Below are 25,243 nucleotides of genomic sequence, written 5' to 3'. Positions count from 1 at the left end.
GAAATGTTTCTCTGAATGTAGAGATCTACGACTCTGATGTTGTTCATGAATTTAAAGTCGGGGGTGGTCGCTTGGAAAGCCATGTGGCTGGGCCGTCATCTGTAAGACTATCACCAACAGTTTCCTCTTAGGCTATCTGTTCCCGACATTTTACGGTGCATTCATTACGTTGAGTCTGTTTTCTGCTGCCCCCCCCCCCCCCCCCCCCACCCATTATTCTTAACCGCAGTCGGGGAATCCTTAATAAAAGTCACGTGTCGTCACATAATCGGCGTAAGTGACCCTCACCCCCAAGGGCGGTCACTAGAATATCGAGGAATTGAGATGATTGCGTCCTTTCCTCCCTATGCACAGGTTCATGTAAATGCATGCTCTGTATAAATACACTCTAAGGAGCCCTCCCGAGCACCTTGCGTTTAGGCGGAGACTAACGTATAACTAAATCAATACTATAGGTATATTTTGTACTGAAACAAAGGAAACCATATGACCCCCTCAGTCAGCATTTACATACACCTTGTTTCCACAGATAATATCCATTACTGTATTTTGCACTCTCAACACTTCAGAGTAAAAAAAAAAAGATCACTGCCTCCAAGACTAAGAACAAAGAAACTGACACTTGCCTAGTCATGAAAAAAATTCTTACAAATGATTTGACTTTCAAAAGTTGATGCAAAACATGACATATATCTATCACAGTCTAAAAACTAAGTTTTAGATTTTTGCAAGCACGCTATGATGAGCTTGTACTACAGCTACTATGAACACAGGTCTAAATGCATGTTTGTTTTAAGATGATCTAAAGGCACATAAAAATCAGTAGAATTTACTCTTAGTCGCATTTGACTAACAAGCCGGCTGGTTGTAATTGACTTATCATCCCTAAAACACGTAACAAACAAAATATCTCCACAGTACTGTACTGACCCTGACTTGAACTATCATCCTTCAGTATGTCTGAAGTAATGGACTAACATACAAGTATACTATCAACTTAATAGCATGGAAATGGCACAGATACTGAACAACCGAAGGACAAAATTAGGAAACAGATTGAGATATTTCAGATGAGGAAAATGAATTGCAGTGGTGTCCACTAAACAACAACCAACATAAGAGCAACCTCTGTACAACAGCAACCTAAACATGTCATGCAAAATGGAATTTTCCCACATATAAATATTCCCTTGACAGCATTTTCCTCCAACAGTAACCTTCGCTGCTAATATCTATCTGACAAAATTTTTTTAGACAATTTCAGAACAGTGTTAACAACAAGAATTACCTATAATTTCATAGTGAATGCATCCCTCCTCCTTTCGTCTATCTCCTCACAACACATACTCTGGCGAAAAATACACTACACAGGGGACAGGAGATCAGTTCACACCCTCTCGTCATGAGCCGTCTTTCTTGAAGTCTACTAGTTGGGGGTCTTAATTACTGTATGTAACATAACTGCCCTGTAATGAACATTGGCTCACTTGAAAGCTGATGCTGCCTATTTTGTCACTTTCTGATGCAGCAACATCACCACAACAAGTGATTAGGACTCATGCACGTGTGAGCGCACATTGTAAGTACCGGTACATGTCTGAAATAAGTGGATGCCTCCCCTTTTGAAAATTCATTTAGCCACAATCTCCGCCTAACAACAAACAAGAGCTGCTTCCCAATGGGGTCGCTGTTAGTAGTGCTAGGCAGACACCACTATAGTGCAAACCACTAAACACTGACAGGATTTCCATTATTCCTAAGCAAACACTTTAGTTTTAGCTTGAAAGTGACTAGTCTAGAGGTCAAAACAAAATTCCTTTCCTTCATCTTCACCCTCATCATTCGAAACAACATGTTGAAATTGAAATGTTATTGATCTAATAGGTCATCATCAAATTCCTCTTCCTCATCCTCATCATCGTCATCATCATCAGATTCAGAAGCATTCAGAAGAGATTCCATGTTGAGCGGATCATCTTTGCCCTGGAACACCCTGCTGGTTCCAGCTGCCAGGTCATCACTGTCAACAGACAAAAAAAATTAATTAGATAAGTTATCAAAAACTCAATAAAAACTTGACAGGAAAATAAACCTTAACCCCTTTGCTGCCTTATATGGCATACCAGGTACATTTTAAAAAGCGTAATTTTTAGCTTTGTGCCGTACCATGGACGTCACGGAAGTTGCCAAAATTACCTCTCCTGGGTGCCTGTATGACAATACTTGTATGTCACACGGATCACCTGGCTCTACTTCTTCTGTACGGAGGTTAAGGAAAATGCCTGCGTAGATATGTATTTGGGAATTAAAAATGCCCATATCTGTACCACATTTGCCAGGCTTGTTAATGATAAACACAGGTCTAGTCTTGCGGACAACCACCTGCTCTCGCAGAACATAAATACCAATATCACTTTAAAAAGGCTGAAAATGTTCATTTTCTGACTTAGATGTGCAAGTTTACGAGATTATGAGTAAGATGGGCGATGAGTAAAGTGAAAAAAGAGACACATTAGAAGATCCAGGATCTAAAATACGTCAAAAGTAGGCTAGATCTAGCCTGCAAATCCAGTAACACTGAGACATGAGACTGCCGTGTTCTAGCTAACCAGCTTAGCTGAAAATCAGTGCTTACAGTAGGAATGCTGTCTACAGTGCGCATGAACCTGTCTGAATCCCTAGCGAAGCATTCTTGACACTTGAGAAGTTTTCAAATCTCTCCACTCAAACAACAGAACAACAGTTTTTAAAAACCAGGGGTTTTTTTTCTTCCCGGCTTCAATGTTCTCCATACCGAGCAATCAAAGAAGAGGCATTAATTGTGACGGGTTCTACCTGCTCAACAACCTACATAGTGATGAAACAAGCATCAGAGCTACACCCTTTCAATAGAATCAGGCGATCTTACCCATATTCTTCCGCCATAGCTCCAGTGAGACCCGAGTCAGGGTCAAGGTTAGGCATCTGTTGGTCGTAGGCACCCTTCAGTCGAGCTAGTCTCACCAGAGTCTCACAGAACTTGTGACCCATCTCTTCCAGCATGCTGGTGTTCATGTGCATGTCCTGGGTAAAAAAAAAAAAGATGGAACGCGTTTGATTTTGTCAAGACAGATATTGAAATTTCTGGTTAAAACCATAAGATAAAAATAACCTGCAGTCAGTTACCCCTGAGCTTGAACAAGGGGAACTTAAACATGAAGATAAAAAAGAAAATAATAAATAACCCATTCCTCCAGGACATATGCTTCAGTGTGGACAAATGAACCACTGGTAATTAATTTCTAAAATTCTGAAACACATACCAGTGTATATGTTTCTTTTAAAATATGACTTGAACATAACTTTGCATTCATGATTGAGTAACTTTCAGAATGCTTGAACGTGTAGATAACAGCCCTATTAGTCTCATTCAAATGGTGAAGGTGCCAGGCTGACAATTAAGAGATCTGATTCTGACTTAGTTTCCCCATGCGGACTTGGAGGATACTGTATCCTTACAAAACATACAGTTTCCTACTTCCCTCTGTTCACCCAGCTTCAGATAAATACTTGATAGCTAGAAGAGAGAGAAAAAAGGAACGATAGCCATGCATGTCCTGGGCCCCCATCTGGCAAAGATGTTAACTTGGAACAAGAGTGCCTGCTAATTTAGTTAGTGTGATATTCAATCAGTCTTTCACCTTTGTATGAAACCTTCACCTGATATAGAACACTTTTACTCAGGTTCAAAAGTTTTAAAAAATCAACTTGTACTCCAATCAGCTGTAACATCAAATGGATGTAACGGGTAATGAGGAAGCAATATGGAGAGTGCCTACATCTAAACACAATTCATATCTTCCCAATTGCTATTATCACTGTGAGGGACACCTAATGAAAAAAAATCAAAAGCACAGAAAAAAGCAACAAATTATTTAAAAGTTTGTAAACTGAAAGCAGTTGAAGAAATGGGCTTGTATCCAACCCCATCCCTCCCCCATGTGCTTATTTCAATAAGGCATCATTCCACAATACCTTATACTTCCCCTGGTCACAACCACAGTAGCTGGATTCCATTGTGTAGGACTTGACAACCCCAATGTGTCGCCAGACCACGACTCGTGCCGTGGATTCTTTCACTCGCTCCACAACAAAGCTGCAGTTTTGCTGACAGAAGGAGGGGCAGCTGCTGTGAAGTAAGCGGGGAAGGGCCTGACGGGTAGAGAGAATAGTAAAACATTAATTTGCAGTTTGAGTTGTGGGAGACATCACGCTTTCAAAGCCTTCAAGAGTAAGCTCATTTAAGTTATGAAATGCCTTAGCTAAAAATTATAATCAAATGTCTTTCAAAAATTTGAGAATTGCTTTTCTTGCAATGATTTTTCAGAACCCTTTTCCAAAAAATTGGCCAAAAGTATTTTGATTGCTCAGTGTAAGACTCCATCACACATCACTTTCCACAGTGGCACATGGTGGAGTCTTACGCCGATCAGACGTCCAAGTCCAAAGTTAATTTTGCAGACAGCCTCAGGAAATAAAGGAAGATTACTGTTGCGGCAGCAAAAAAAATTAGAAACTCTTTCTGCTTTACAGGGATTACAATAGGTGAAGACTCTCATTTTCCCCGACATGACCACGATATACTTTCAAGTGAGGCCAATATACTGCTTGACAGTTGTATAAGGACCAAAGCTGACAAGCAATTTGAATGAAATAAAAGGAATCATATTGTAACCCAGTGAGTATATAACAATGCATACTAATTAAGCTCGCCTTCAATTTAAAGAACTGGGTAGGTATTGTGCGAATCCGTATGTTGACCTGTTGAGAGAGATTTATACCCCATCCACTACCCCCCATGCTTCATCACCATCATAAAAACAACTACAGTAATAGTTTATTTAAAGTGTATCGAATCAGTGTCTTATGGTATGTCCCAGACAGAAAGATGCCTACCTTAAAACTTGTGTCATTCATTTTTCCATTTGTGCACACTGGGTTCTGAGTATCATTAGCAATCCAGGACTGAGCAGGGCTGCAACCGTACATAAAGATGTTTTTCCTCCTTGAATGCCCATGATAGTCACAGTAGACCTGGAGACGTGAAAAAAAAACAACCCCATATTTAATGTACATACTTCTCACAAACACAGCAGAGATATCGGAGTGACAGAAAAGATCTTTACTTTTACTAAACCTTTGTAAGCATTTCATTAACAGCGAACGATCTTGTGCTGTGTAAGGACAAGGCAAGGCTTCTTCAACCCATCCCCCCTAGAATATCTCAGCAATCTTTCAATCTTGGTTTACTTTTACAATAGAACCAATCCAAGATGACGACCATTTGTCCAAGAAAAAAGTAGTGATCTTTGAAAGGAAAGCGTCTTGGGCAGGTCAGCAGAAAATGAAGCCAAAAAAATAAAAAATCCCTTAAGAGGCTCTCACCAGAAGTTGGTCGCAGGCCGCCACAAAGCCTATTAAAATGATTTTTTTTCTTTTGAAAGGAGGGTAAAAAGGGTGGTTGGTGGGGGGAGGGGGGGTGTTATGTTGTTACATTTTTTTTTTTTAATACATTCCCTCCAGGTGATTTATGGCTATGCATCAAACAATAAGAGATTTGTGCGGTTGTCTTTGACAAGTTATTAGGACTGTTGGTCAATAAATTACATCACTCACAGTTGTGTTGGCTGGGTGGTTCTTTTCTATCAAACATCCCTCTTCCTCATCTTTCCTACTTCATTTCTTCGTGTGTTACTCTCTGGTAACACCTCTTATCTTTGGCATTTATATGACTTAATTCTTTTGGAAGTGCCGTAAAACTTTTACTAAAACAAATAACCTACACACATCTTACCATAGGTGTTTTGTTGATCATATTCAGATAAAGTAGTAAACCCTTTGTGTGATAGATGGTAGGATGAAGAATGGAGCACGGCTTCGCCCAGCGTCGGTTCAGATCCTCTCCAACTAGAGACGATCTGTGACTAAAATCAACAATCAACTTTGTACCCTGCGTCCAAATTAAGTACACAATGAGCACAAAACCTGATACATTACATCACACAACTGTACTGTAAATGAGCTAATCACATTTTCACAATTTTACTGCTAATATAGACACGTTTCCCTTAAAAAAGGACAAACAATTTTTCATGTTATCAGATGTCAACAGAGCACATTTCAAGAGCTGCACTGGCAACATATTACACTAAAACTCTTTTCCAGAATTGTAATCTATCTCTATAAAGCAAAAGATCTTGTCAGTATGTTAGTGTTTTAGCAATTATTTTAAAAAATGGCAGCTTGCACTATATACTTCCCAGAAAGTTGAGACCATTTCAAAATGCTACCAGGTGAGCTGGGATAATAATATAGATTGTAAAGAGCATAGAGCTTGCTGTTGAGCAGGACTTTGCGCCGTTCAAATGCTATCTACAGTACAACACGCAGAGCTCAAATTTGTCGGGACCGGCCTCGGTAGTTCGAGGGATCCATAGTTCGAGGGATATCTTTCAAAGATAAATAAGAAAAAAAAAGGGGACTCCAGGCACATTTCAACAGATGCGTGATTTCAAGTTTTCTGTGTTCGACTTATCTGTGTTATACTGTATTATTATCATTATAAAAGTAAAACAAAAAATGAGGAACTCCTTCACATGATGAAACATACTTTCCATTTAAAACTCCGTCAGGATTGAGCATAGGGACGATCTTGAAGATGAACATCTCTCTTGCCTGTTGTGCTTGTGGCTTGCGGCTCAGCAAGAAATCAATTGTGCCTGAAACAGGAATGCATAATGTAATAAACCCTTGAACGTCAGTGATCAACTACAACTTCATTTGAAAATAATAAGCTTGCAATAAACCAAACATACAGGTCTTACAATTCATCCCAAAAAACATACTGTTACAATGTCTAAAAGAGTACCCCTCATCTTTGTGGATTATGAACACAGACTTAAAAAATGTATTCCCAAAACCGGGCAGCTTTTGTTAACATCAATTCTAAAAGACCTGAATCGTGCACGCCACAAATGATTAATTCACATTGGAACTGGTAAGACAGCGTGAAATCTTTGATTTTTAAAAATATCATTAATAAGAGTCATTAAAAAAATGAGGACTGAAAACACTACAAACAAATAACATCAGTACAAAAACGAGATCACACCTTTCATGATCCAACTTGCATTACTCTCCCCTGGATGGACACGTCCGCTGAGAAAGATGTACGGACGACTCCCTGGGGGGGCAAAACCAGCATCAACATAAAATACCTTCATTTACGGATATTGATATCTATATGTTAACATACGATGACTTTAAACAACATCATGCATAAAAAATATTCTCAAAAACAAAAGGCATGCTTCAATACCAGAAGGTGCAATCGAATATAGTCAAAGCACACTTGACAAGAATGTTAATATAGGCAATAGAAGCTTTGTACATAGATACTACATACTACCTGTTACAGTACTCTTTCTTACTGCCCCAGTGCAGATGGAAAGTATTCAGCTCTCATTGTGTCAATTACACCAGGAATGAAAACCTGCATGACTTTCTCTCAAAAGCTAGGAAACTACCGATCAGCACAGAATCTTCTCCCCATGTCATCACACTACAAAAAAAAGAGGATGCACACAGACAGGGGACTCACTGAACTCCTCCAGGCTTTCCCTGTCCACGCCTTTAGGCTGAGCGGTGATTGTTAAGACAGGCACATCATTTCCTCCTAACGTTTTGCACAACACTTGGTTTTGAAAGTAAATCAGATTAGAGTCCAGCGTCTTTTCCCACTGACATAAATGAGTCTGAGGAGAGGGAACATAATTTGTATATCAATGCATTTCCTCCTGTGAAAAACACACTCAGTTGTGCATCCGTTGAAATAAACCTCAGTACCAGTTCCTTTGAAAAAAACCTAAAGCTATAAAAATGTGTCACGGCCCAGTGGAATCAAGCGCTTGTCAATTTTGGGGGATATAGGGTCATTGGTGTCATCTTTTGCCTTTCTTTTGGTGAAATAAATATCCATCTATGTTGAATAGAAGTTGAAATATTTGTGATTGAAGGAGGTCTAGGTCACCTGGTTTCAGAGGTAAAATTAGATAGAAAATAGTCGCCAAAGTTTGGTAACGTCCATAGCCTGAGAGTCCTTGAAAACTGAAAATTTACATTTTTTGTGGTTCTAACTTTAACCAATGTTTTTAAGGTAAAATCCACACAAAACTGTGTTTTTCAATAGACATAAAGGGTGTTCAGCCAAAAAAGGAAAATCAGGAAAAAACTGCCCAATGGCCAAGAAAATGCCGATTTCTTTGATTTCATTATTTTGATGAGCACCTGATTTCACCATCATGCCTCAGAAATACTATGTCCAGCCTCTTGTTTACAGAACTGGAAATAAACATGATCTTTTAAAGACAGCTTGTTGAAAGACTGTTACATCTCTCTAAATTTAAGAAAATGAAATTTTTCTTGTCTTGAGAAGGATGTATTTCGATAATTGTAAGCCATGACCATCGAAACTGGTATTTTTATAAGATGTGACAAGAGGTATTCAAAGAATCTTCTACTCACTTTACAACAAACTAATAACTGAACATTAAAAAAGCAAGGAAACTCCTTTATAACAAAGAACAGAAAGATCATACCAATTTATAAGCACAGCAGGTGGGAACACAGTACTCAGTAGTGTGCAACATGATGCAACAACATTCTGTAGACCTTTGCTCCAAAAAGATAAATATTTCCATACCAATCTATACTCCACAAAAGACTAATAAATACCTTCAGTTGAGTGTAAGTGTATGGGTAGTGGTAGCTGAGGTAACAAATGTCTCCACTGTGCTCAAAGGTGACGGTGAAGGTCGCTGTGTAGTATGACTTGCCCTTGACACCTCCTGTGGTGTTGGGGTTGCGGATGAAATGATTCTTGTAGTAGCAGATGTCGTTTCCAACACGCGTCCAGCAAGGGTTGCCTTGTATGGAGTCCATTACAGACAACATCAAAGGCTGCATTCCTACACAAAGAAAGTGATAAAAAATTAGTTTTTTAGTCATATATATGTTCAGTAATGAGATATTCAAGGCAAGAACCGAAACAAAGGAAACAATCTTCGGAGAACAATTTACTTTCACCTGTTTAGAAGAAAGCACCACTCTTCAGAGACACCCACCTCAACCCCCTATCCCCTTTTTGCCCTTCCTTTTAAATAATGACTTTAGATTAATTTTTTAAAAGACTAGCTCAAAAATGAATTACAAAAAGAAAAAGAATCTTCAAGCAGCTATAAAACAATAATTGAGAGAATCAAAAGCTGGGAGCAAAAACTCACCAAAGTTGAACTGGCTGTTGAGTTTCTCACAGTTGACAATGTTGAATCTGTAAGGCACATTAGACTGCATGTTGCTGACTTCAAAGTAAAACCACTGGTGGTGGTGGTTGGAGTTGATGTCCGGAGAAAGAATCAGGTCATACTCATGCTGTCGCACCTGTGATGCAAAATGAAGAAATATACATGCAAAATGAAGACATATACATACAAAATTAAAGACAACTTTAACTCAGCATGCACTTAAACGTATAAAAAGATGTGAGGAAAGAAATGCTTCCTGAGTTAGGAATTTGCAAAACCTGCACTACAAAAAAGGATGGACCTCAAATGAAAGTAATGTGGAGATACACAGAAGGGCAAGTGTGAGAACTAAAAAAAGCAGCTTTGTAACAGCTGGGCAAAAATACAAACAAAGGTGACTATTCAAATCAAGAAAAATGTTTACCTGAATCACTTTTCGAAGATTTCCACATTCAAACTGAGCATTAAACTTGAGGGCCTCTGAATGCTGGTCTATGTAGCCAACCCTGAAATACATTTCAAATGCTGTTAACTTCTTCAGCCACGCTATGATTTTTCAAAAACATTAATCATTTTTCATTTTCCTGTTGCACAGCCGTACTTCAGGCCACATGAAGCAAAAGATTAAAACTTTTCCCAAGCTCCTTGCAAGAACTAAGACAACAGATCCCCCCTACTCTGTCATAGCTCAACATGGAGACATGTAGACAGCCCGGTCCTCTTGACCATAACGACAGCCAGGGTGGAGGTTTCATAACCTTCAATTTTCTTTCAGGGAGCAATGAGGAGTTTTGGCCGGTATGGAGCCTCACAAGAGCGAGATGTTGTTCTAAAAAGACCAGATCAGCCGCAAGGGGGTTCTCCATTTCTTTCACTTGGACACAGATGGCTAATAATGAAGTTACACAAGGTCCCAACTTTGCTAACATGGTAAAATAGTTTATAGCTGCACCAGTAATAATTGTCATTCATCAGAGTATCAGAACAAACAAAACATTTAGAAGAAAACAGATTCTATACCCCCCAAAAAAAAATTACCACTAGAATGAGAGAAAAATGAAGAGACAAAAGTCTTACAGAGACAAACCAAGCAAAACATCAACATTCTCACAGAACTTGCCCTCCTCTCACTCACCTGAGTTCGTCCCTGTTGGACAGATTTGATTTGCTCCCACAGTAACTGTCTCCCGCTTCTGCTATGATCCTGTCCAAGTCGTAGACCACACGGTCAACAAGGTACTGTTCATGTATCATTCTGTCAATATCTTCAAATATTTTCATTCTGAAAAGAAACGAAAAAGAAAAATATCACTTTCATTCATCAATTCGGAACAATTTTGGGTTGCAATGGCTAGGAAAATGTGTACATAAAGTCAAAAACATGTTACATAAACATCACATAGTATACAATACAAAACATTGCAAAACATGTTATTTCTGGCTGCCATAGACCAGTGCTCTGTACACATTTTCAGCTGAAAGAATAGAAAGAAAATGGATTATGTACTTTTCTCAACTTTTACAAGGATACACCATCCTGCTCAACAGTGACAGGGAACTGAATTCATAATATTTTTAATAAATGCCATTCAGATGCTTTACAGCTAAACTGAGATACCCTCTGAAAGGTAGTAACATGATAAACATGATGGTCAAAGAAATGATGGGCTGTGAATCATTTGATATAATATTTATAAGTATGTCAGTCCTTGATCACTGGAAAACTCTTTTAACCTTTTTGTAAAAGCTTCAGACTAACAAACTAACTCTTTGGGGTTCTTTTTTAGCCTATACTTATGAACACCATTAGTATATTTTAAAACAATTTTCATGAATAACAAAGAGCTAAACATTAGAACTTATACAACTTTTCCAGTAGCCAATTTAGCCGATAGAATCTAGAATGGTGAGCAGTTGAACATCAACTTTTGCACAAACTGTTAGAGTACCTTTGAACTCCAAACTTTCGAGAGACAAGGTTTTCCATTCTCTTTGAGTGTCCCTTTGCTCCATACAGGTCAGGAAAAGCTAGTTTCTGGAAACGATGAACACTAAATGTGTCAGCAGCCATCTGACCATACAGCTGGGCATCATGAATGAACTCACAAAATTCCCCATCAAGATCTTCGTTGCTGGACAGAGTTCCCTGAAAAAAGACCCAAGACAAAACACACATTTAACTACAAACATATCAAGATGAAAAACGTTTGGCCAAAGTATCTTTTAATTAATGACTTATAGGTAACAAAAGCCTGCACTCTACAATGCTTAATAATCACGGAAACGGCCTATGTCTGTTTTTTGAAGTACTTAATCTTCTCTTTGAGTTGATATTTTCCCATCACGTCACTATTCCCTTGCCAAAATTTCAAGGCTACTTTCTGAGACCTTTTCTAAAATATATAATGCCAAACATTTCTCAGAGAATCTACTCCTCTTAAAATACTTTTTAAAAGATATAACATTCGAGGATTTAAACTTACAAAATGAATTTAGCCACAAACCCATATCTCTGACAGAAAAGAAAGAGTTACAACAAAGTTAACAAAAGTAACATGTGTGCCGTAATTCCACAAAATAAAATGGAAATCATGGAGCAATAGTTAAATACAGAATATTGCAATTCAAAATTCAACAGTGCCGTGGCGACCAATGTATCTCGGAAGTGGCAATAAAAAATTCATTTTCACTACCTAGAAACCCACAGTCCACAAGAAAGCTGACTCAGGAAAGACATCAACAATTTCAACCATAAAATAATACTTAAAACTTTTAGAAAAAAAATGGAACTTCATCAAACATCTTTCACATGTGACAAAACTTTAATTTACGTGCCCTGTCAACAAAGAGAATAATATGACAGAAAACATATTAGTCGATGTCACCACTGTCACAAGAAAAATGAGTAACTGACCCTGCTTTACAGAGTAATCATGCCCCTTATATGATCTACAATACATCAACGGGGGGCGCAAAAGATTCAAACTTTATAGAGTTAGTTTAAAAATTGAAGTTTCTAACTCAACATTGATGATATGAGCATTCACTTGTAAAAATACTCCATAAAATTACTGTAAAAGGTATTTCCATCTAATCTCCGTCAATCCATGACTTTGAATCATACCTGATCCGAGTCATCACATTCTTGGAAGGAGGTACAGTTCAAGGCACTTGAAGTATCAGGGACTATCTCATCCGCCCTGGAAGTGGAAAGCTTGCGGCCTTTCTTCTCTTTGGGTACTGTCACTGAACGCTTCTTTGGTTTTCCTTTGGGAAGACTCTTGGCAGATTTGGCAGCAGTGGCTGAAGGTCTTGGGCCCAGCTCTAAGGATATGACGCTGGATCCTGTTTTCAGATTGATAGCACTCACACTCTTCTCATCTCGTTCCAAACCTTCAAATAAAGATGTAGTTATGTTCTAAACAACCACGGCACAACACAAGAGAAAAATCAAGTACAGGATGAAAAAAGGGAAGTCATCCGAGATATGTTACTGGCAAAAACAAAATGGATTCACTATTCTGACACAGATTATATGTTTATACTTTCAAGTGCCGGTCAGACTTGTTGTCTCCAGTCATTGGGAAGAGGGGTGGGGGGGGGGGGGGGTGTTCCGCAAGAAGAGGGAAATAACTGCATATCCAAAGATGTCAGTTATTACCGATGAAAATAGGGCATTCTTATAACGGAAATAGAGTTCGAAACCTGAGACAGGAGTGCATTTTTATGAACATAGGATGGATTATAACACTAAACTTTTGTATTAGCATAAATGTGAGTTTGTACTGCATTGAAATAAACATTCAGCACATAAAATTATAAACTCTGAGAACAGATGAATCAAGAAAGAAATTTTGCCTCTTGAACTGATCAGTTCTAAGACAACAACAAAAACGTATTTTTCCATTTTTTATCACTGAAAGATAATTTCAAAATGGCAATCGATCACTACTGTGCAAGCAGACGAAGCTGTATTTTCAAGAGTGGTTTGCGCTTGTAATATGGTATTTGTTAGAAGCTATTGGACATTGTCTGTTGAAGCTTCAAAATTCTGAGCTTAATACAATTATATCTTTAAAAAGACAAGAAGTATGTCATTTTTACAAAAACACAAACAGGGAAAGAAGCATACCTTTTACAAATGTCTGACTGTGAGTGGCAGGGCGGCCACAGCTTGAAGGAGCCTGCTGGTAGTAACGTGAGGTGGTGGTGAAATCCATGTTGGCCTTTCTGTACATGTCGAAGAGACTGACGTCCGACACCGTCTGCCTCATCCCAAGCACATCGGGGGGAGACATAAAGGTCTGACTTCTGGCTGTTGTGAAGTCGGACGTGGAGCTCTGAGCCGGTGAGGTAAGAATATTTGGCTGGGAGCTCTGAGGAAGAACAATGTATGCCTAAATCCACTAATTTGATGTAAAGGTTTCAAGCCCCTATCAACACAACTTAAATCACTTTTATCATCTTGTCACCTTTTGCTGAAGACATTGAGAACTTGGATTTATAAATAACACTCTTTTTTTTTTGCCATGGCCAGTTCATTAAAGAAGAGGACAATATAAATAAATGCTTATGTCTTCACTTTAAGAATGCATCTTTTTAACATTGTCAAAAATACTTGGGATAAACATATAGAATTAAATAATGTTTATCAATTCAACCATCTATAATTCTCTTAAAACTAGGCTAGCATTCATACACATTTTTAAAAATTTTTACTGATTAAGGCGCAAAGATAGAGAGTTACAAACATAATTAATTATACAACGAAAGCACTTTTTGTGAAAGAAGCAAACTGCAATAACTTTTGCACACTAATAAAAAGTGAGTTCAGCAAGTTGTCTCCTTGACTTATCTCTTAAGTGCAATTTACAAGAATAAAAACTACACAAGTCCTAACTTAAAAAGATAAATTATAATTTTGAATCAGAATATTCATCAATTCACAACTAAAGTGAATACCTCATTCAAGAAAAGTTCTGGGAAAAAAGTGTCGTACATCCTCAGATCCTCCGTAGTCCTCCTCTCGGCAGGCTCTAACCCATCTAACTGATCATCATCAGGCTGAAATATACAAAGAAGTTTGAGCAAATAACAAATGAACACCAAGATCCCTGTACCATTAGTAGAGGCAGGGACATAAAGCCCAAATATTCTGTGGCTAACAACTGCACCATATAATTCTACTAAAACTTCCTGTTAAGATCACTGACTAAACAAACAAAAAAACGCCCCACATTCTAGCACAAACAAATTGACATTCTTACAATGTAACTGAGAAATTACTTTTTCAAAGACACTGCATGATAAAAATCTTTTTAACAGATACTTTTACAGCAGAAACAGCAGTACTCTTCATCATTTTGAAAAAGGAGTGGCAGAATGCTAGAATCCCATCCCCTCTCCATTCCCCGTCAAATCTTAGTTCCCATCTGACCCCATTTCGTGTTTTACATGAGTGTCGAAACAACAAAGTATCTCAAATTGTTTAGCAACATGAATCCATGGGAAACACCCTTCTTCCCTTCGAACACAACTGAATTTAATAAAGATCCAGATATAAAGGTACCACAAATACAGGACATATACCTCTTCATATTGACAAATTTGATACTACTACTTCAGTTGAATTTTATTTGTTATATGTTTTGTGGAAATTGATGCTAAGATGACCAAGTTATTGCCCTTTAAATGGGTCCTTTTTGGGGGGGTTTTGACACCCTGTACATTTTTTTAAAAACTTGTAGAACATTTTAATTTCAGATTCAGCAAGAATAAACAACAACTTCCTCCAAACAGACAGAGACACCGACCTCCTCTGTATCTGTCCGAAACTCCTCGTCATCACTGTCCACATCGTCATCCTCGTCCATGGAGCTGTGGTCACTCTCCTCCGCCTGAGGCCCGTCTTGCCATGAGCACACGGGCACTATCAGTGACAAGAAAGACCATCACTACAAAATGATTCACATTGTACTTGGTTTTTCAGTTTGTTAAATAAAGGCCAAAACGCAACGCTAGAACATTGTATACAGTTGTTTCAGTCTCCTCAAAACTGACTAAAACGCAACGCTTGAACACAGAGTAAGTTTTACTCGATCAAACACAAACAAAAACTGATTATGTGTCTATTCCATGACTAGAAATTTAATATGAAACCGTTCTAAAACTATTCTTACTCAAAACTTTATGAAACGCATTTGGTAGTTTGCCTACTGATTCATGGGTCAGTACTCATACAAAAAATACAACAAAACAAAATTTTGAAAGAAAGCTCATTGTTTATGTACAAAAATTGATATACCTTTTCTTGCCCTTGTATAAAGAGTACACCAGTTGCTAAAAACTTATAGCTATAATCATTTCATAAGTCAAATAATTCATTTTTTATCTATTAAACAAAAGAAAGCCTAAGACCTTGATTTTCATTTCATCACAAATAAAAGGAAAACAAAACAAAAAACTAAAGATCTACCAAAAAAATGAAGAAAACAACCTCACAAAAGTAATTTTCTACTCAGATTCTCCAAAATATGACAAAATATGTCAAATTTATGAGGTGATCATTTAGTGAAGAACATTTACACTGCAAAACAAGCATTAGTGATAGTAAAACTTAACTTGACTCAAAACCTATTTTTCAAATTAAAAAGTAAAACTACCACTGGGGACATACAAATGCAAATGCCTTTTCCGTTGACTACACTTTTCAACAAAGAATTCTAACGCAAAAAAACTAAACAAATAAACAGACAAAACAAAACACTATCAAAGATGTTCTTAACATCTGTACTAAGTTAAGCAGAAAAAGAATGAAAAGTACATTGAAAAGCGAAGACTATGATTTCAACACAGGTGAGCACAATAATCTTTCGAAAAAACATTAAAAGTGAAAAAAAAAAACTATCAATAATAGACTTGGAAAAGAAAAAAAAGAAAAAAAAAAGTGAAACCATCAGCAATTTAACTATACCAGCCCCTCCAATCAAGTTACGAACAACATCGTAGACTCTCCCGAACTTTGAGGGTAGCAATCCCTCTCTATTATCAGAGTCTGTGGGTAATTGTCAAACCAGGGTTATTCTTCCTTCACCACATAACTACAAAATATACAAACTGAGGGAGATCTAGAGAATAAATGGAAGATTAATAATCAGCGGTCGCAACATAACTTGGTTTCGTAACTTTCATTTTTAAACACCCTCATCTTTTTAGAGAATGCCATATGACTTTATTTCTTTTAATTTAAATGAAACAATAAATAATTCTTTTACCAACATATCAATTAAAACCAAAAAATGACAAATACTCATGGATGTTCCATGTAAACGCTTATTTTAAGGAAACTAAATTGATGATGACAGTGATGTGTGAGTCTTCTGCTGAAAGAGAGCCTAGACTAAAATCTTGCTCTTTGTTTCGGCTCTTTCTTTTTTTGCTTACTATCTTCTACTCATGTGACATATACAATTGTTTTAAACCTCATTTTCATTATCAACTCTTATTTGAATGGACACAGGACCAAAAAAAATGTTTCTCAATTCAGTGTACCTTCCCGGTGTTATCAATTCCACTAGCATCAACAAATTCATATAAACCTACCTGGATAGTTCGGTAGGCTGTAACACTCAGGTATGTGATTTGGTGAGTCTGGTAAGATGAATCTAGCTGGACACAGTGTAGAGTCAATGGGCAGTTTGTTGCGAGGATAGCACTTCCGCAGAATCACACTAGCCAAGAGGATCAAACTCTCCATATCACGACAGTCACTGGCTTCCAGGGCACTCTCATACAAAATACGAATTCCATCTGCATCAACAAAGGCTTTGCGTCCGGATTCTGAAACATAAGATTAGAAAGTATAACAACTTACTTTACAGCCACTAATCTTTTATTTAATTAATTTTTATCTACATGCTACACATGCTTTGACAATAACAGACACTGCCAAAACCAAACCTGTGATAATTACTTCTTCTTCCCACTCAACACTTTAAAAATACCAAAATAATCATGTGGAACAGTGCAAAAGATTTCCACAGCATACAAAATAGCATGCTACTTAAGTGCATCAGTCAAACTATAGTTTTATCTATAAAAAACAACAACAGCAGCAGCAGCGTCAATAGCAACAACAAAAATACTTTATTAAAAAGCATCTCAAGAGTAATTTTACCAAATGTACAGGGATAACCAAGTAGGCCTCACATCAAAGCAGAAGATCATCCAGTTCAGTCAATTTTCAACTCTGGGTCAGAAAAGTTAACTTGTCCTATACATCCCCATCCCCCAAACTGTGTCTAGAAAAGAGTATATAACGTAATAATGCTTTCACTTCTGTTTTTATGACTGTAACAGTGAAAAAAACAAACAGATTGTAGTTCAATGCTAACAGGTAAAAATTCTGAGAAGCCATTCTAAAATGGAATTGCTCTATCCAAAAAATATTTTAAAATGTAATGTGCAGTGCCAGAGCTTCTATAGCTCTTTTTTTACCTTGCCAATGTTCATTAGTGGATTCTTTTCAATCTATGATGAACTTGTACCTAAAAAGTATTGTCTTGACAGAATGAAATGCTTCATTATGTATTGAGATGAAAATAAGGGAACACAAAACTCAGTGCAGAAAGCCACCAAGAGCAATGACTCATCATCATCCAGTGCCAGATCTGCGGCAGACATCGGCGAACATGGTTCTCCATTCATTCCTTTGCTCGAATGCTCTTAAAAAAACTTGTTTCCCTGATCTTTCCCCATTATCCTATAGTTTAGGCGCCCTGAGTAGGTTGCTCTAGGGCTACCCCTGCCTTGTTTGCCTTCAATTTTGCCAGTGAGAGCTAGATATTCAAGACCTTTATGTTTATTCAGGAGTCCCAAAAACTGCATTTGTCGCTTCTTGATTGTTTTTAACAGTGAGCATCCCATATGGGCTTCATCAAGCACTACCTCATTTGATATGTGGCGTTGGTGGCCTAGTGGTTAGGCTACCGGACTCGTAATCGTGAGGTTGCGGGTTTGGGGATTCGAGCCGCGGGCCCGACGTTGTGCCCTTGAGAAAGGCACTTAACACAAATTTTCCTCACTTCACCCATGTGGGAATGGGTATCCAGCCATAGACAGCGAAAGATCTTGTCAGTATGTTAGTGTTTTAGCACCTATAGATGGCCACTTGAACTGTATGCTTCCCAGGAAGTTGAGGTTGTTTTAGAGTGCTCTCTGGTCTGCTGGGGTAATAGTATAGATTGTGAAGCACATAGAGCTTGCTGTTGAGCAGGGACTTGCGCTATACAAATGCTATCTATTATTACAGTAGTCTCCGCCTAAGATCGCGGTGCTCGGGAGCAAGGAAATGCGGGATCTTAGGCCAACTGGGATCTTAACCGACGAACCCAGGGAAGAATCTATGATGACCCATGCTGATGCTTACAATCGGTAAAAATGGTCTCCCTCCACTCTAAAATGAATTGACGTGACCGCTTGGTGGGTTTATGACGTATGGCGAGCAAAGAGTGGTTAACCTTGATAACCTATCACAGTGCATAGTGGCATGATGCGTGCCATTTTCACTTATTATCCTATCATGAGTCTCAAGATCTATGCTCATCCAGTTGCCCCTCCCCCTTACCTGTAGAAAATTTATAGCCTTCCATCTCTGACCGCGTCCCCCCCCCCCCCCCTACCTTTGTCGTTACACACCATTACGTTGTGAACAGACCAATTAAAATTCAGTCTGTCTCGCAAATTCGGGAGTAGAGACAACTTCTGCAATGGTCAGGGAACAGTTCACAGTTCAATGTGATCCCACCTGGAGCGAACGTGTAGACCCTACGCATCCAGCGAGTGATGTAAGTTTAGGGGGAGAGCTTAGGTGTGAGTGCGATGTTTGGGGAAAACAAACGTGTCGGTCAGTTCACACCCCGTTGTGATCCCGTCTGGGGCAAACACTGTAACGCTTCATCGAGTTTTACAACGTGTATGTGATCCCATTCACGATAGTGGCTGATCTTTGACGCGATGGACAGTTTATTGATCTCAACTTTTCACTCTTGGTTGATCGGCTGTCCCGCTCGGGTTTTTGTTCCGAAAATTATGGTCTGAAAAGCGGGATCTTAGCCGAATGTAGACCTTCAGAGTGAATCAGAGCGGGATCTTAGGGGTGACTTTTTTATAGTAAAAATTATGTTTTCTTAAAGCAGCGGGATCTTTAGCGAACCGGGATCGTAAGCGGTGGGATCTTAGGCAGAGATTACTGTATTATTATTTCTTTTCTTTCCACAATATTCTCCTACGAAACCACATTTCCGTTGCTTACATTTTCTTTTCACTGTCTTCAGTGACTGTCCAGTATTCACAGCCATATAGAAGAGTTGACCATACGTAGCATTTCAGTATTTTCATTTTGGTAGTCATTGATATGTTTCATTTTTCATGATTGGGCCTTTTCTAGTGAAACCAGCCTAAGTCATTGCAATTCTCCGTTTTATTTCTGTGGAACATTTGGCATCAGATGTTATTATAATATATCCTAGATATTTCACCTGTTTGACTGGTTTGATCTTTTCACCTTTGTTAACTCTATAAACTCCATGCGTCTGGCGGTAATAACCCAGTTCCCCATCGGACTCTGGGAGCATCCGATACTAGTGACAACTGTTGCATTTCATTTAGTGCTAGTTTCTTCTTGTTTTTCGAAGCTATTCCAGAACCAAGTATCTTAGTAATAACTAAGCCTTTGTTAGGCTATTTAGAAGTTGGAGGCAAGCTTTTGGGGTTACAATGAGACATAGTGCACCAGGTGTAGGTGACTGTAGGAAAAACTCTGGGAAACTGTGGAAAAAACTCAGGGTTTAAAGAGTAAATGAGATTACAAATAGGGCTTGCTGATGAGCAAAGACTAAAAAATACAAAAATGTCCTGTAGAATTGTAATCAACCAACAAGATAGATCAAAACAGTATCAAGGCATATCAAAGAAATAAAAGAGCTGAAGAAAGAAAGAGGCTCACTGAGATTGGTAATATTCCTTAGTATCAGCAGAATGGCTCTGCGTATGGAGAGATTCCTGTGCTTGGTGTCCATTTGTTGCCACTCCGAGTGCAAAGTGAGCAGCTGGGGGACCCCGCCCATCCCAATAAGGCGTGCAGAGTTGCTTTCTAAAGAAAATTTAAAAACATGATTACCATTAAAGACAGATTATTCCAAGTCTGAACATACAGTTAAAATTGTACCAGGAAACCTAAGAAACACAAACATTAGAACCAAAATGTTTTTGCAGTACATGGAATAAGTAAAGTTTTAGTAAGAGAATAACCTCTCATTCAGGCAAGCACAAAGAAGCAAATGTACAGCTCAAAATTTCAGTGACACAATATCCTGATAACCCCAAGAAACTGGGAACTGACCTTACCTACCCTAGGATCCCCATATACCAGCTTCAAACACATTCACATTAAACTCGAGTTCTGTTCAAAGGAAAAAAAGTAAATAGAACAACGGCTACATTATAACTGTGTTATGGTGCGAGCCTATATCCTCTAGTAGAATGCATTAGTATCATATTCCATTTTAACCTACGGACCCAGACCCAAGTGAAAGGGTTGACTATCTTCATATTATTATTACTGCATACTTAAAACATGCATGAGACTTCAGAGGAGCAAATTTGGCAGTTGATCCCAAAAAGCTACAAGGCTTTCACGCCTTCGCGACAGATAGATCTTTCAACTTTTACTGCACCAAACTTTTGCAAGCTAGGAGGTAGTGGTTTCAGTCATTTTGCAACCCTCTTCAAAATGAAAGATTAACATGATTCTCATATTTTCACTATCGCAGATTTGAAGTCTTTCATCAGTCTTCCAGTAAAATTCTGTTCAAAGCAAGTAACGTATTTATAAACTCCAATATGGTGGATGTCTTATAACCCACATAATTGTCAAAATTGGTTGATTTCATGACATATGTGGTATGAGAGGACAATATCTCGACCAAACATGTAGGACAAATGGTATACAAGATTTGTCACAAAGGGCCTAATTTGACTTCACACTATCAATGTCCCAAATAAACGGAATTCTTTTCCCTCACTTGAACAAAATATCAAGAACAGTAATTGTGAGCATACCACAAAGAACAAAAAGAGTGTTTTACACTCGCAAAATATCAAGTTTACAAAATAATTCAGCATCCCATTAACAGATGATCCTTAATAATGTATACATCTCTTTATAAAGCAACAGCTGGGAAAAAGAAAGACAGTGGATCATACTTGATTTGGTCATGTTGCTGAGGTTCTCTAATGCCAGCCTCAAATCCACTGTGTGACGTTTGCCGCACGCACTGATGACCTTAAACATGATGTTGATGGAGTTGTTCTTCCCCAGGTATGAAGCGTTGACACCTTAGGATTATAACACATTACATAATCTTAAATACAAGTAAACTATGTTGCTTCAAATCTGAATATGAAGCCCGAATACATTGTCCGTAAACGTACAGAAAATATTCATTTTCCCTTGACAACAATTACTCATTTAAATTCAGTAACTCTTAAAAAAATTTCAGAAAACTTTTTGACAGAATAAGTAGAATGTAAACTCAACTTCTGCTTCTTTGAATCCACTGCTATCTCAAGAGGCAGTCAACAGCTGTTTTTTCAACCTGCAGTACAACTGATTTTTACCTATGTGACCGTTGTTCCAACTGCCCCTTGCCTTCAGGCAGCCACATTCTGATTTCAAAGGTACTCTATTGACTGACTAGAGCATTTTCAGTTTTGGTAGGAACTAATTTTGAGTTTTGCACGGGTGGGGCCAAAGCCTACTCTTATTGATTTTAGGACCCCCAAGGGATCTTTACCATGTGCCACTTGCACACAGGACCTCCGAGATTTTTCGCCCTTTATCCAAAAGGGTTCAGTGTTCGATCTCACATACCCTGAGAACAGGAAGTTTGTCTGAAAGAACCAGTAAGAAGGAGCCAAAAGTAGAAAGAGTAGAGTAAGGAGTAGAAAGAGTCAGGAGTATTGGAGAAACGAGCACAGAGTAAGCCAGGGGAGGGGAGAAAAAGTGGAGATGAAAGCAGATGACAAATCAGAATTAAAGAACAGAAGAGGTGGAAAAAAGAGAACATTTCAGAATTCTGAAGTTGCTGGCAGGTTTCGATCCCTGGACTTTCTGACAGCAAGGCAACCATCATATCTCTAGATTAAGAGAGCCCCTGTAAACTTGGCAAGTTTGTAAAATCACAATAACCTACAGGAAAACTACACATTTCTCAAATCCTCATTTAAGTGTGGATTTCGCATTACTTTTAATAGGGAAAATGGAATTTCAGTCAATAAAACAAAAATGTTCATATTCATAAAATACCCGGAAATGTGAAAATATCTTCAAGGTGAGTTTTCAGAAAAATATTAAAGCTTTGCAAAAAAACCTGTGTGATACTTACTGTTGTTGGTATATAGTTTTAGCACCTGTAGCAGCGGCTGCAAGCTTCTGAAGTTATGAAAGTTCGACTTCACCAAGTTTAAAGTCAACATTAAGCTCTGGTGAAGTCTCGCCTTCACAGCAAACTTCCGGTCTGAAAAACAAAAAGAATGCAAGAACACGTCAAAACACAGGAGGGAATGACATGGTAGCATGTGATAGGTTTAATGCTCCTTTCAACACTGTAAATTTATTTTAGAGGTGGGACTTCTTATTTCAAAGCTAATTAATAAAAGGTCTAAGAGGCTAAGCTCTTAGGCTTTTCATTACAACAATACAACTTACTCACTTGTGTATACCATCAGTGTTTGATTTTATTTCAAGCAACACAATCAAATGCTCGCACACATGCACAAAGATACACACACACACGCCCGCACACACACACATGTACACACATACTCCCACTATCAACACATAACTCAAGCAAAACAAACCCCAATATCAGTTCTGATGAGCTGTCTTGTGGCAAAGCTATTCCATTTGCATCACCTAACTTGGTCTACAAAAACATCTATGATAGGTACAACAGTACTTTCGACTGAAGTTATCACTGACTGTTATACATGTGGTACCCACTCATATTGAACTCATACTGACACACTAAAAGTTTATATCTAAGCTTTGCTGACAGACAAAGTCTCTTTAGCAAAATTGTACCAGAAAAGTTTGACTTCCTAGATTGTAACCACTTTCCAAAAGCTCTTGCAAGCATTAACGCTAAACTTACATAATGGTACTTCAAATCTAGATTACTCATGAAAAATATTCAAGCTGATATAAGAAAATGAAACACAGATAGTAATTCAGTGTGAAACATAAGGTACACATGAATAACAAGATAAAAATCATCAAAATGAGCAAGTGAATGATATAAAGATCATAACAGGTAACAATAAAAGACAACAAGAGAAACCTGGGATACCTTTGTGTCCAATCCTGCTGAGAAGAACATGAATTGCTATAAGCGTATCCTCCAGGAAAGTGATTTCCGTGGTGTGAGCCAATTTCAACATTTGGAACAATACTGTGGTCAGCCCATGGTTAACCAAAACAGTTGCTCGTTTTGCAGGCTCTGGAACGAAAAAAAACAACTTGAATATACTTAACATATCGACGCCTCAGAGTAAGATTCTGTTGTAAGTCACTTCACAAAATTACATATGGAAGAATCTTACACTAAGCAGTCAATATTCAGTATAACAGAAACTTCAGACAAGTAAAAATCTCATAGTCTTCTATAAAAAATAGTCTCCAGGACAAAAAGACTAATTTAACTTTAAAGACTACATAAACGGTCTTTCCACACCGTGAATGCCTGAACCCCCAGTTCTAGAATCCATTTACTATTACTTTGTCAAGTCCAGAAAGATACTTCAATATTCCCTCTATTCCGTTTGTAAGGAATATTACATGAAACATTTGAGAAAATGCATATAAAAGTGAGTGTGCCTTTGACTTACTAACTGAACTCATGAACTTTATTTGTAAACAATACTTTTCTCTGAGGCAAAACAATGTGAACTTACGAATTTTGCCAACACAGTCGATGAATATGTTCACAATATTATTGATGGTCTGTTCACAACTGACAATCTGTGGAAGTCAAAGGAACTACGTTTTAACTAATCACGCCTCATAAAGATAGATTAGAAAATGTGAAATAAAATGTATTAAAAATGTTGGATCTCTTTGAACTGCTCATGAAACAATAGAAAGAAAGTTAAATTTCATACAGTGGATTTACATATTTGATACAATTATATCAAACTTTAATTACCACTTCCATTACTTTTCAGGCCAGTGGCAAAACCTGCGTTAGCGAATAAAAAATAATCTAGCCATCTTGTAAACAGAGTAGCAATATAATGCATAATGCACCTTGAAGTACTTTTGTTCCTCTGACCACAAAATGGAGAAAGGTAACATACATTCTTCAACTGAATCACCGCTTTCTCTTCTTTTGTATATTCAATACAGGCACATTTACTATTTACAGATTATTCAGACATCTAGTGGTAAAGCAGAAATAAGACATAACTGTTACCGGCAACATGGACTCAAAGCAGTTTGCTTCTTGTTGGAGAACTCAAAGATATTGCATCAATTCCTATAGAGACTGGAACACACAGCAATAAACACCTCTTTCAGGGGATACACGAAACTGTGAGCTTCTATACAACGACTGACGACTAGTAATTATATACTGTGTGTGGTACTATCCAACTTCAGAGATAGTATTTATACTCTTTTCATTTATTTGGGCTCTTTACTATGTTTTGAAAGTTAAATACTCTCCTGTAAAAACTCAAAAGTAAAGTAAAAAAAATAGCATCTCACAAAAATACAGTTCATAAAATTGTTGTGGATATTTCAGATTAAAAAGAATTCTTTTTATGAGATCAAATGTTCAAAGTAT

General features: G+C 37.8%; 1 protein-coding gene across 3 annotated transcripts in view; it reads right to left on the bottom strand.

Moving 5' to 3' along the window:
* Positions 1–200: 200 nt before the first annotated feature.
* LOC101847472 (cytosolic carboxypeptidase 1) overlaps positions 201–25,243 on the bottom strand; it is a 34,152-nt gene continuing 9,109 nt past the window's right edge. The window contains exons 5-28 of one of the 3 annotated variants that reach the window (XM_005091829.3): positions 24,354–24,420; positions 23,750–23,899; positions 22,787–22,918; positions 21,606–21,737; positions 20,347–20,493; positions 16,944–17,180; positions 16,315–16,395; positions 15,155–15,270; positions 14,304–14,405; positions 13,474–13,717; positions 12,466–12,686; positions 11,291–11,487; positions 10,477–10,623; positions 9,766–9,847; positions 9,321–9,477; positions 8,773–9,005; positions 7,640–7,793; positions 7,151–7,222; positions 6,650–6,758; positions 5,834–5,963; positions 4,936–5,073; positions 4,015–4,191; positions 2,909–3,063; positions 201–2,020 (exon numbers count right to left, since the gene is read on the bottom strand). In XM_005091829.3, the coding sequence (XP_005091886.1) occupies positions 1,870–2,020; positions 2,909–3,063; positions 4,015–4,191; positions 4,936–5,073; positions 5,834–5,963; positions 6,650–6,758; positions 7,151–7,222; positions 7,640–7,793; positions 8,773–9,005; positions 9,321–9,477; positions 9,766–9,847; positions 10,477–10,623; positions 11,291–11,487; positions 12,466–12,686; positions 13,474–13,717; positions 14,304–14,405; positions 15,155–15,270; positions 16,315–16,395; positions 16,944–17,180; positions 20,347–20,493; positions 21,606–21,737; positions 22,787–22,918; positions 23,750–23,899; positions 24,354–24,420 (3,531 nt within the window). In that variant the 3' untranslated portion in view covers positions 201–1,869. Of the gene's footprint in view, positions 2,021–2,908; positions 3,064–4,014; positions 4,192–4,935; positions 5,074–5,833; positions 5,964–6,649; positions 6,759–7,150; positions 7,223–7,639; positions 7,794–8,772; positions 9,006–9,320; positions 9,478–9,765; positions 9,848–10,476; positions 10,624–11,290; positions 11,488–12,465; positions 12,735–13,473; positions 13,718–14,303; positions 14,406–15,154; positions 15,271–16,314; positions 16,396–16,943; positions 17,181–20,346; positions 20,494–21,605; positions 21,738–22,786; positions 22,919–23,749; positions 23,900–24,353; positions 24,421–25,243 lie in introns of all 3 variants that reach the window. The other 2 variants (XM_005091828.3, XM_005091830.3) reach the window with 2 other exon arrangements.

Source organism: Aplysia californica, unplaced genomic scaffold (genome assembly GCF_000002075.1).
Source record: "Aplysia californica isolate F4 #8 unplaced genomic scaffold, AplCal3.0 scaffold00036, whole genome shotgun sequence".
Classification (NCBI taxonomy): domain Eukaryota; kingdom Metazoa; phylum Mollusca; class Gastropoda; order Aplysiida; family Aplysiidae; genus Aplysia; species Aplysia californica.
The sequence above is the reverse complement of the archived record's forward strand: the minus strand, read 5'-3'. Positions and strand labels throughout refer to the sequence as shown.